The 12995-nt window shown below is 36.9% G+C and overlaps 1 protein-coding gene across 1 annotated transcript; it reads right to left on the bottom strand.

Moving 5' to 3' along the window:
- Window positions 1-1190: 1190 nt before the first annotated feature.
- Window positions 1191-7851, bottom strand: LOC113108276 (D-3-phosphoglycerate dehydrogenase-like). The gene is made up of 12 exons (XM_026271207.1): window positions 7642-7851; window positions 6901-7052; window positions 6284-6349; window positions 5882-5936; window positions 5473-5571; window positions 5258-5390; window positions 4573-4721; window positions 4315-4467; window positions 3443-3581; window positions 2552-2679; window positions 2203-2416; window positions 1191-1560 (listed from the first exon to the last, which is right to left on the bottom strand). The coding sequence occupies exons 1-12, from the start codon at window positions 7777-7779 to the stop codon at window positions 1406-1408; spliced, it is 1581 nt and encodes a 526-aa protein (XP_026126992.1). The 5' UTR covers window positions 7780-7851; the 3' UTR covers window positions 1191-1405.
- Between the last annotated feature and the right edge of the window lie 5144 nt (window positions 7852-12995).

Below are 12995 nucleotides of genomic sequence, written 5' to 3'. Positions count from 1 at the left end.
TTTTTTTTAAAATGAAAAGAAAGTTAATAAGGTCCTTAGATTTATCATCAGTTCAAGCTGAAAGAGGAACAGAGTGACATGACAGACACAGTGATGAATCTCGTATGTGTTTGCAGTTCACAAGCCATGAACGGTTAAGACAGCTGACTCCACTGTTTGACTCTCGCTCTCATCTCTGTCACAAACACACACACACACACACATACGTGATGCACAAAACTCTGCATTTGAACATTCAATAGCAAATACTTTAACAAGAAAACATAGTTACAGTCGCTCATTCAGAAGGGTCAGACTGTCGTAGTAAAGTCAGAATGACCTCCTTTATAAGTTCATGAAATGTTTCTATTCTGTTGTAAATAATTGTATAGATTCCTAAATGCATCTACTTTTGGAAAGCCAAATAAAATGCTTTTGCTTTCTCCTAGATACACACACATCTCCCTGACATGACTGCTTCAATACTCAGTGTGTAACTGAAACCACGCCTTCTTTCTTTGCTTGAACATTTGGGCGGCATTATGCAAAGATTTCCACATAGTGATGTAGACATGTGGGGGCGTGTTTAAACAAGACGTTTTAGCGGGGCGTGGAAGAGTCTTATCTTTGATAAAGAATATATCTTTGGATATGATACTTTGGTATTTGCAGCTTTACAGATCTTCACTGTGCCCCAAGAGCTTGTTACACTACAAAGAAAAGGGAAAAATTGAAATTGCATCATATGACCCCTTTCAATTTTTGTCATGTGATTAGAAGCAAGAAATGTCCATCATATATCTGACTGTAAAGAGCGCACCAAGCACACATATTCAAACATATTTTGGGGAATGGAAAGGAGTGTATATATGTGTGTGTCACACACACAAAAAGCACGTTGACAGATTGATTGATTATGCTGAACATTTTCACACTACGCTATTTAAAATTCTTCTTGAGATCTATGTGTGAACCTGACCATCCATGCAGAGAGTTTCCCCACCAGTGGCTCAAGACTTTGGGAAAACGCCCCATGCAGCTCCACACCACCTTAATAAGGACAGACAGGATTTAAAACACAGAAAAACCTAAGTGTTTGGTATATATATATTGGCAGCACAAATTGGCATCAGCTATTTAATGTAATTTATTCACAAAAGGGACTAAAACTCTTTATTGTGTGTTGAAAAGAGACAGACTCCACTGCAAAGCACAGTTTGTTGTTGTTTTAATCAAACACTTTTCACAAATCTGGAATACAGTGGTTTTAGTTAACAGTAACAACAAAAAAAGATATTTTGCCATACTGTCGTTTTAGAAATTGTAGTGTTATGAACAATGTGAGCAACAGTTTGCAATGAAACTCAGGCTAGAGCTTAAGATGCTGGAATGTTATGTGGTTCAGATCAGGATCACTGACAGGTCTTCAGACTGTGAGCTGTGCCGCCTCTTTCACTAAGGGCTTCAGGGCACCGATGTCCCCCAGCAGTGAAGATATGCCCATGCAGCACCACTGCTCACCACCGCCGGCAGTAGAAGCACTGAAGGACTGCAGCTCCACACCTGCATCTGCCAAAACTCCTGACAAAAGATAGAAAAGCATCAATTAACGAAGCACTTTCAGATCCCTGTTTTCTCAAACAGACTTTAAAGAGAGTCATTCGTCACCCTCATGCCATTCTAAACCCATATGTGACCCTAGACCACAAAACAAGTCATATGGGTAAGTTTTTTTGGGAAAATATGGTTTGTTATAATAGGACAATATTTGACCGAAATGCAACCATTTGAAAAAAAAAAAAAATCATTTTGAGAAAAATCACCATTACAGTTGTCAAAATGTAGTTCTTAGCCATGCAGTTTACAAAAAAAAAAAAAAGCCACATATCTTAATCAAACATAATCTTTATTTAATATTCTAATGATTTTTGGCATTAAACAAATATCTATAATTTTGACCCATGCAATGTATTTTTGGCTCTTGCTACAAATATACCCATGCTACTTTTGACTGGTTTTGTGGTTCAGGGTCACATATGTCCATCTTTCTTGCTACATATTTTAAAGACTGTTTTATCACATATCATGAAAGTATATAGTGACCAAGGGGTAAAGACATACACATGACTTCAGATGACATGCAATTTGTTATATTATATATACACATATACATCCATATACAGTATATATTGTTATTGGTGCAGAATGTGAATCAGCCTTTACTGGTTACGGAGAGCAGGAGCTCAGTGGAGTTGGCAGCTTTGAAGAACAGCAGGTGTCCAGTGAGAGGAACAGGCTGTCGAAACACACTTCCATTCAGCTCCAGCAGCACAGGAAGCCCGGCTTGCACGGAGCCAACAGCCTTATAGCTGCTGCCGTTCACAGAGACCTCCAGCACACACGCCTCACACTCATTGCCTTTATGTTCCGTCTGCACCTGGAGGTTTGTGACATAGGGACAGAATAGAGCACTGCTGGGAAAATAAACCACCTAGATGGCGCTTATACTTTAACTTAACAAACAGATTATGTTAAGAATGAAAAAAAAAAAGGTTTTGTAAGGTAGTCTTACTGTAATTCCTGTCTCTGCAGCTAGGGGCAGTGCATTCACCAAGTTAGGGCCTTTCTGAGGAACTTCAGTGAGCAAACCCACTACAGCTGCTGAGCTCAAAAACCCAGTGGACTTCTTCAAGGACTCCCCTAAACAGCAAAAATAAATAAATACAGATTTTGTAATATTATATTTACACTATATAATACAATGCTACAAAACAGATATCTTGTCACAAGATAGTATCAATGTATTGATTCAATTGTAATGCCATTTGACCATAACAGGGTTTTATATTTAAGAAAAGCTAATAATTAAATTGATTGTAAATATATATGCATAATTTCTGTTGTGCAGCCCTATACATAAAGAATTTAAAATTAAAATAATCTTATTTTGTTACTTGCATGCCACAATGACTATTAACTGACATCAGAGAACCATAAACATCAAAATGCATCGTTCAATCATTAAAAATATAAATTCTCAGCCAGTTAAATATTTTACATCTAAGGGGCTCTGCTGACAAATGTTGGGAACCCCTGGACTTTATTATTGTTCATCCAAAAATACAAATTCTGTTATCATTTATATTTAATTATGTTGTTAATTTCATCAAGATTAAGTTTCTATAATTTAATGTGGATTAACAATTTGATTCTCAGAAGTGTAGCATAAACTATGTTTGATAGACCACAAGCTCTGAGATGTACATATGGAAGGGTAAATATTTAAGTCTTGTGTTTTCTGCCATGCATCATGGAAATGACGCGTCAAGCAGTAAAAGAAAATGTACATACTCTCCTAACAATAGGATTGATTTCTTGTCGTATTTCTTTTAAGAACTCATTCAGTTAATTTGTGAATGAAAACAATTTTTGACAATATATTTGGGTGAAATATTCAACCTACCAAGTGATGTGACATGGACCTGACTGAAGGGTTCTTTAGAAGCAGTGCAGGCCTTCAACACTCTGCCCATGGATTCTCCCAACAGGATCCACTGATGAGAGTCAGGAGAGAAAGAACTGGCCAACACCTGAGCGTTCACCTGAGGATGGAGAAAAGTCTTCAAATTGTGGTCTTTCCTTCCGTATTGCGACATACATCCGAGTGAAACTGATTATTGAAAAAGAAAAGAATGCAGGGCAGGGACTGGGTTTTATAAATCGGTCGATCACTGGATGAAGATGGAGCTGAATGTGACCTTGCAGCCAAATTTAATGATTGGAGAAGTCCGGCATGTGTCATCAGAAAAAAAATATTACTTTTTCCACTTTAAGATCAACTTGCATTGAAAATTCACCCCAAGTACAGTTGTAGGTGATTTAGGTTTTTGCTGTTAATATACTTCCTCCTGCCCCAATTTAATAGTTAATGTAATATTTTACACCATTATCAGCATCAAAGGCTATATTAATGGAAAACTGAAGAATAATGAGATCTAAAATGATCGTAATACTTCAGTGAAGTATACACAATAAATTAACTGTATTCTTTAAATAATTTTCTTTGGGATTTTAGAAAAGCAGTTTGGGATAAATATCGGTGGTGAAAATCACTTCAAAAATATTTGATGTTTGTCTTAAAATAAATGTGCATTTACAGCTACTTCTGTATTTGATAGTTGTTCTTAATCATTCAGATTAAACTTTTTCTTTCCAAACTTTTTTATTGTGGCTGAGAAAGAAAAAGTCCTCATAAATATACAAAATGTCCATGAAAAACGTAACATCCTTTCATAAAGTGTAATTTGTGTCACTGTAAAACTAAGTGTGACTCACGGCTCCCACTAAGGCTTTGCCCGTGGCCATGTCAACAATCTGCAGGGCGATCTCCTTCCCACAGCGAGCCTGTGCTTCTTTAGTGCTGGCTCCCAGATGAGGACAGCTGATCACATTGGGGTGGTTCACCAGCGCCCTGTCCTTTGGGGGCTCCTAGACATCATTAGTAAGATTTGTAAAATTTGTCTGCATGCAATGAATTAATCAGCGGCAAAAAGCTAAAACCCTTCTCAGACTAAGTGATCAACAAACTCTTACCTCCACAAACACATCCAGCCCTGCTCCTCCACACTGTCCCGACTCAAGAGCCCGGAGGAGAGCGGCTTCATCAATGATGCCGCCACGGGCACAGTTCACCACCTTCACGCCCTTCTTACACTTAGCAAATGAAGCGTCATTAAGGAGACCTGTGTAACATCACCAAAGGTCTGATTTTACACTAGGACAATTCAAACTAAATTAATTAAATAAGAACTGCAATATAGTCTATTAGTGCAATTATTAAGCTGCATAATAATAATAATAATAATAACAACAACAACAACAACAAATTCACTCATTCCTTTTATTATTAAAACAAATTCATATTATTATATAATATGTTTATTATATAATAAATTATATATTTTTATTTGGTTATAAAATTAACAATGTTTATTAAAATTAAATAAACTGAAATAAAAAATTAAAAAAATTCAGCCAACTGTCCAGAAAACATTTCCTTTTTTATTTGTTAAAAAAAAAAAAACCTTACCTTTACTTTAACTAAAATTTAAATGGAAATTATAAATATAAAAATAATTAGTTTTGAACCAGTTTTATAAATTTGTAGATATTTTTGAATGACACATTTGTATACAAATAAACATACACACTCAGGATTTTAGTCTTGGCTTTTACTGAAATGTGCAAAATGTTTGTGTGTGTGTGTGTGTGTGTGTACCTGTGGTGGCGGGCATGAGTGGAGTGTGGACTGTGATATAATCACACTGTGGCCACAGCTCCTCCAGAGACATCTGCTCCACACCCCAGCCCGCAGACACCTCTGAAGGGGTGATGGGGTCGTAACCAATGGTCTATCAGGGATGCAAAAAAATAGAAGCTTAAACTGCATTTGTATTTCAAGACAGGACAGTTTTTAGGACTCCATGATCTTACCTTCATACCAAAGGACTGCATTCGTGTCGCCACCTCTTTGCCGATTCTACCAAGCCCTACAATCCCAAGAACTTTTCCATACAGCTCTGCGCCCATGAACTGCAAAATAATTAGCAAAGCACTCATCCATTTACTATCTACCATAACAACACATTCAGTGATCACAATCGATTAGTGTCGACTGGCTTAACACAGATGGGAAAGTATGGCTAAGGAATCACAACTCCTGAACTATATAGTTCCTGAACTATATGTACTATGCACACACTTTCAGTATGTGTAGAATACATGGATGATTTGTCAAAATGTGCAATTTACAACATGATCGTGCATGCAATACTCTTATCCCATAATGCAATTCCCTTAACATACCGTCAATAGCCACAGAGAGGACAAGATGTGCACATACCTTTTTCCGATCCCATTTTCCATCCTTCATTGACATGACAGCTTGTGGAATATGTCTAGGAAATACAGAAAACCTTGATAAATATTTGAAATATTCAATAAGATATGAAACAGGAATAACAATAAGAATATAACAATAAATCAATCTTAAAGGGGTTATATCAGGTCTTTTTAATCAGTTTTTCCCCTCTGAGGCCCACTTATACATCTAGAGTCCAACGCAGCAAAATTGAGTTTACGGTATTTAATTTGCTACCCAATTTTTTTATTTTATTGAAAATGATTTTCTACCTTATTTTAGGCCCAGAGACATCAGAGTTTTGAAAATTAAACCACATTTTATAATACATTTATCTCGAAACAACTTTACTAAACAAGTTATTTATTAATTTGACCAGTTTACCTAGACAAGCTCATCAAAAGAGCACAGGTGAGCTCAGCAGCACTGATTGTGTTTCCACTCGGAGTGCTAAAATTAGAAAAGATAGAAATACAAATAAACAAACACATTATATATATATTAAAAAAAAAAATAAACAAACAAACAAACAAACATTTAGGAAAGGAACTCCTGGCCATTCTGCTTTAAGGAATAGTTCATGAAAATGATGGAAATGTACTCAGGCAATTCCAGATGTAGATGAGTTTGTTTCTTCAACACCGATTTGGATCAGCTGTTTGGACTCTCATTCTGACGGCACCCATTCACTCCAATAGATCGATTGTTGAGCAAGTGACAGAATTTCTCCAAATCTGCTCCCACAAAGAAATAAATGCATCTACATCTTGGATGGCCTGAGGGCGAGTTCCTTAAGAGCAAATACTAATTTCTGAGTGAACTTTTCTTTTAACATCTCCTTCGAGTATTAGCATGGGAGGCAATAAATGTTGTCAATTAATTTCTTTGTGAACTACTACATTAAGACAAGAAGTAAGAATGGTGCACAACTAGAGCAACCTGCTTTAGCAGTGAAAACAAACAGAAATGAGGTCAGAGCAAGACTCGGCATGCTTCATTACTTCATGACAATAATGCCTCTCTTAGTCGCTGCATCCACATCCACGTTGTCTACTCCGGTTCCGGCCCGTCCAATGATCCTCAAGTTACTGCCAGCATTGACGACATCAGCAGTAACTTTGGTTGCTGATCGGACCACCAAACCATCATAATTCTTGGGAGTAAAAAAAATAATAATATATTATATTTGAGACATGTAAACAAAACTGGCATGTTGTTTCCCCAAGAAGAAGAGCATGTGACATGAAAATAAATTACACATCAACATGCATTCAGCTTTTTAACTTAATGCACATGCCTTCCTGATAAAAGAAAAATGATATGCATTTTATTTACATCCTATCCGAGCAAATACCTAATAAATAAAAACACAATTAAAAACTCATGCACAGAGCAAAACAGGTGCATTATGCACTGGAAAAACATACTTCGGATAAATAAGCTGATGCTTTACTTGGCTTCTATTAAATCATTAGTTAAGGAACGAGTCATATGGTGCAGATACAGGCTGCTGTTGCATCAGACTCGTGGAGAGGAGGAGGAGGAGGGGGGTGACAGTCACACACACAGACTTCACCACATCCAACTGGCACACATTCATGCTAATATTTTACCACACGCCAAGCTGATGTTACTGCTGCTGCTTTAAAATGACGCCATTCAAATCAACGCACTTTATATTCCAATGAAGTTGCATGCGCTGAACTTGAGAGTCAATCAGTTGAAGAATCACTTGACGTTACCTGAATCTCTGCGATCAGCTCTTCTTTTGTCATCTGCTGCTTCTCCGTCACTTCAATGCCGTTCTCCAGTAGAATGGTTTTGCAGCATGGATCGACGCTTTCACTGATTAAAACGCGTTTGACTGATACCGGAGCCATTGCTGTTTATTCGGTGACTCGACTCTCCTCAGACTGACTGATGCTCCGTGACGCTTTTTTAAAGATCTCTCCACGCATAAACTCCGCCCTTCACGCGCCTCCCTATAAGTTCGTCCTATAACTTTATTCATTTACAATTTTTTGCATTTAACTTGTATTCTTTCATGCATGCATGTGTTTATTTATGTGTTCAGTTATTTTTATATTTATTCCCACAGTTATTTGTTTTAACATTACTTTTATTTATTTATTTTTTAATGTATTTTTATTTATTTTTTATTTCTGCAAGTTTGAGTCTCTGTACTATGGTACATTTATTATACAAATAATATTTTTATTTCAGATTAAAGAGAATGGAAGATGAAAAAGAAGGTTAGAACAGGTCAGTTGGACTAATTCTTCACACAAGATCTTGCATCTGACCAATTACATGAGCACATGACAGAGATTTAAATAATTTGTTAAAAATAAAGCTATCCTTATATTTACTGGAATAGAGCGTGTGACAACTAGTCATGCATAAACTATGCAATACATTAAACACACACACACACAGACAGACACACACACACACACAGGTCCTTCTAAAAAAAATGCATATTGTTAAAAAGTTCATTATTTTCCATAATGTAATGATACAAATTTAACTTTCATATATTTTAGATTCATTGCACACCAACTGAAATATTTCAGGTCTTTTATTGTTTTAATACTGATGAGTTTGGCATACAGCTCATGAAAACCCCAAATTCCTATCTCAAAAAATTAGCATATCATGAAAAGGTTCTCTAAACGAGCTATTAACCTAATCATCTGAATCAACTAATTAACTCTAAACACCTGCAAAAGATTCCTGAGGCTTTTAAAAACTCCCAGCCTGGTTCATTACTCAAAACCGCAATCATGGGTAAGACTGCCGACCTGACTGCTGTCCAGAAGGCCATCATTGACACCCTCAAGCGAGAGGGTAAGACACAGAAAGAAATTTCTGAACGAATAGGCTGTTCCCAGAGTGCTGTATCAAGGCACCTCAGTGGGAAGTCTGTGGAAAGGAAAAAGTGTGGCAAAAAACGCTGCACAACGAGAAGAGGTGACTGGACCCTGATGAAGATTGTGGAGAAGGACCGATTCAAGACCTTGGGGGACCTGCGGAAGCCCCGAGTCTGGAGTAGAAACATCCAGAGCCACCGTGCACAGGCGTGTGCAGGAAATGGGCTACAGAGAAGCAGCACTGGACTGTTGCTCAGTGGTCCAAAGTACTTTTTTCGGATGAAAGCAAATTTTGCATGTCATTCGGAAATCAAGGTGCCAGAGTCTGGAGGAAGACTGGGGAGAAGGAAATGCCAAAATGCTTGAAGTCCAGTGTCAAGTACCCACAGTCAGTGATGGTCTGGGGTGCCATGTCAGCTGCTGGTGTTGGTCCACTGTGTTTTATCAAGGGCAGGGTCAATGCAGCTAGCTATCAGGAGATTTTGGAGCACTTCATGCTTCCATCTGCTGAAAAGCTTTATGGAGATGAAGATTTCATTTTTCAGCACGACCTGGCACCTACTCACAGTGCCAAAACCACTGGTAAATGGCTTACTGACCATGGTATTACTGTGCTCAATTGGCCTGCCAACTCTCCTGACCTGAACCCCATAGAGAATCTGTGGGATATTGTGAAGAGAAAGTTGAGAGACGCAAGACCCAACACTCTGGATGAGCTTAAGGCCGCTTTTGAAGCATCCTGGGCCTCCATAACACCTCAGCAGTGCCACAGGCTGATTGCCTCCATGCCACGCCGCATTGAAGCAGTCATTTCTGCAAAATGATTCCCGACCAAGTATTGAGTGCATAACTGAACATAATTATTTGAAGGTTGACTTTTTTTGTATTAAAACACTTTTCTTTTATTGGTCGGATGAAATATGCAAATTTTTAGAGATAGGAATTTTGGTTTTCCATGAGCTGTATGCCAAAATCATCAGTATTAAAACAATAAAAGACCTGAAATATTTCAGTTGGTGTGCAATGAATCTAAAATATATGAAAGTTTAATTTTTATCATTACATTATGGAAAATAATGAACTTTTTTACAATGTGCTAATTTTTTGAGAAGGACCTGTATATATACATATAAAAATATATCAAATAGAATCATTTGAGTCAGGTCGGGAGTTCGGAGCGGGATCGCGAATCATTAGAGTCAGTTCGGGAGTTCAAAGCGGGTTCGCGAATCATTTGAGTCAGTTTGGGGATCGCGAATCATTTGAGTCAGTTTGGGACTTCGATACGGGATCACGAATCATTTGAGTCAGTTCGGAGCGGGTTCGCGAATCATTTGAGTCAGTATGAGGATCGCAAATCATTTGAATCAGTTCGAGAGTTCGCAGTGGGTTCGCGAATCATTTGAGTCAGTTCGGGTGTTCGTAGCGGGTTCGTGAATCATTTGAGGCAGTTTGGGAGTTCAAAGAATGTTCACGAATCATTTGAGTCAGTTTGGGGATTGCAAATCATTTGAATCAGTTCGGGAGTTCGTAGCGGGATCGTGAATCATTTGAGTCAGTTTAGGGATCGCGAATCATTTGAGTCAGTTTAGGAGTTCGCGGGATCGCGAGTCATTTGAGTCAGTTCCCCAGCAAACAGGGGATGTCCCCGGACGTTCAGAACGTCCGCTTATCAGGTCCGCAGTACATCTGCTTTATAAAGTTTGCTGGCGGGCGTTCGGCGAACGTTTGGATTTGGTCCACCTTTTGACGTTGTTTCATCCCTCATCTGCCATTTCCATTCCAAGACTTTATGGAGATGAAGATTTCATTTTTCAGCACGACCTGGCACCTGCTCACAGTGCCAAAACCACTGGTAAATGGTTTACTGACCATGGTATTACTGTGCTCAATTGGCCTGCCAACTCTCCTGACCTGAACCCCATAGAGAATCTGTGGGATATTGTGAAGAGAAAGTTGAGAGACGCAAGACCCAACACTCTGGATGAGCTTAAGGCTGCTTTTGAAGCATCCTGGGCCTCCATAACACCTCGGCAGTGCAACAGGCTGATTGCCTCCATGCCACGCCGCATTGAAGCAGTCATTTCTGCAAAATGATTCCCGACCAAGTATTGAGTGCATAACTGAACATAATTATTTGAGTCAGATTCTGAAATCTGAGAGTAATCAGTGTTGAGTCTGTATCATTCACCCTGCCTGCTTTAAATGATTCAAAATAATCAAAATTTTAAAACAATAGAAATTTAGAAATGTAATCAAATGTAATCAGTTACATTACTTAAAGTCACTTGAAACAGTAAGTAAGATAATTTGTAATCTGTAACCTATAACATTCCAAAGTAACCTTCCTGGACCTGACACCTTGCAACTCAGACAAAGATAGTTGACAAAATCAAACTAATATAAACTCATATTGGATTTTAAAGGGTATTTCTGCCTAAAACAAAATCCTAAAAAAAAAACACTCTAATAATAACAGATTGCTAAATAAAATAAAAAAGTTTTTATTTGCAGATTGATACTATTATTTTTTTCTATATTGATTTGAATACATTGTAAAATAAAGTTAATGTTAAATTAATAATTTCATTTCTGGAAAAAGAAAATAGGAGTAACTTCTGTAATGAAAAATTTCATTAAATCAGGAGTCTGTTTTCAGCATTTACACATAAAAATCATGATGCCTTTCAATAATATAATTGAACATAGCTACAATTACGTTTATGCATGAATGAAGAAAATATGTTTGCATCCCAGAAGCTCTGCTAGAATATTATAGAGTGAATGCCAAGGAAAACATGAAGAAAAAAAAGTGAAAAATAACACAGGTAAGACAAATAAATTAATTATATTAATTAATTATATTAATAAACTCTGGATGAGCTTAAGGCTGCTTTTGAAGCATCCTGGGCCTCCATAACACCTCGGCAGTGCAACAGGCTGATTGCCTCCATGCCACGCCGCATTGAAGCAGTCATTTCTGCAAAATGATTCCCGACCAAGTATTGAGTGCATAACTGAACATAATTATTTGAGTCAGATTCTGAAATCTGAGAGTAATCAGTGTTGAGTCTGTATCATTCACCCTGCCTGCTTTAAATGATTCAAAATAATCAAAATTTTAAAACAATAGAAATTTAGAAATGTAATCAAATGTAATCAGTTACATTACTTAAAGTCACTTGAAACAGTAAGTAAGATAATTTGTAATCTGTAACCTATAACATTCCAAAGTAACCTTCCTGGACCTGACACCTTGCAACTCAGACAAAGATAGTTGACAAAATCAAACTAATATAAACTCATATTGGATTTTAAAGGGTATTTCTGCCTAAAACAAAATCCTAAAAAAAAAAACACTCTAATAATAACAGATTGCTAAATAAAATAAAAAAGTTTTTATTTGCAGATTGATACTATTATTTTTTTTCTATATTGATTTGAATACATTGTAAAATAAAGTTAATGTTAAATTAATAATTTCATTTCTGGAAAAAGAAAATAGGAGTAACTTCTGTAATGAAAAATTTCATTAAATCAGGAGTCTGTTTTCAGCATTTACACATAAAAATCATGATGCCTTTCAATAATATAATTGAACATAGCTACAATTACGTTTATGCATGAATGAAGAAAATATGTTTGCATCCCAGAAGCTCTGCTAGAATATTATAGAGTGAATGCCAAGGAAAACATGAAGAAAAAAAAGTGAAAAATAACACAGGTAAGACAAATAAATTAATTATATTAATTAACGTATTAAACTGTTTAATTGTGCTATATAAATAAACTTGTATTGAATAAACTGTTGGTAAGATGACAAGAAAAGTTATTTAGGAAATAAATTATTTTAGTTATTGCATTTAAGACTGCTATACTACATGGAGCTCTAAAAAAAAAGTAACATAGCCACACTGGAGACAGGATCCAGCTGTCGATCAAATGAGTACATCACCGAATGACGTCACTTTAGGGTACGTGGCATGTATCCATGGCAATGCTCAGCCGCAAGTGACAGTTAACGGTCATCCGGTAATTTCCTCAGACACGGCCTTGAGTTTTCACTTTTGTTTGGTTGAAAAGGTATTTATTCTTTTATATTATTAGACATTATAGCTACCGTAACTACTGTTTATCTCCTAATGCTTACATTTGATGAAGTTTACCATTTTAAAACTTTTCTGAAGTTGTCCCGTGCGGCTGCTGACGTTAGGCTATGTGAACAC

Source organism: Carassius auratus, chromosome 9 (assembly GCF_003368295.1).
Source record: "Carassius auratus strain Wakin chromosome 9, ASM336829v1, whole genome shotgun sequence".
Taxonomy (NCBI): Eukaryota; Metazoa; Chordata; class Actinopteri; order Cypriniformes; family Cyprinidae; genus Carassius; species Carassius auratus.
Note: the sequence above shows the minus strand (reverse complement) of the source record. Positions and strands in the feature narration are given on the sequence as shown.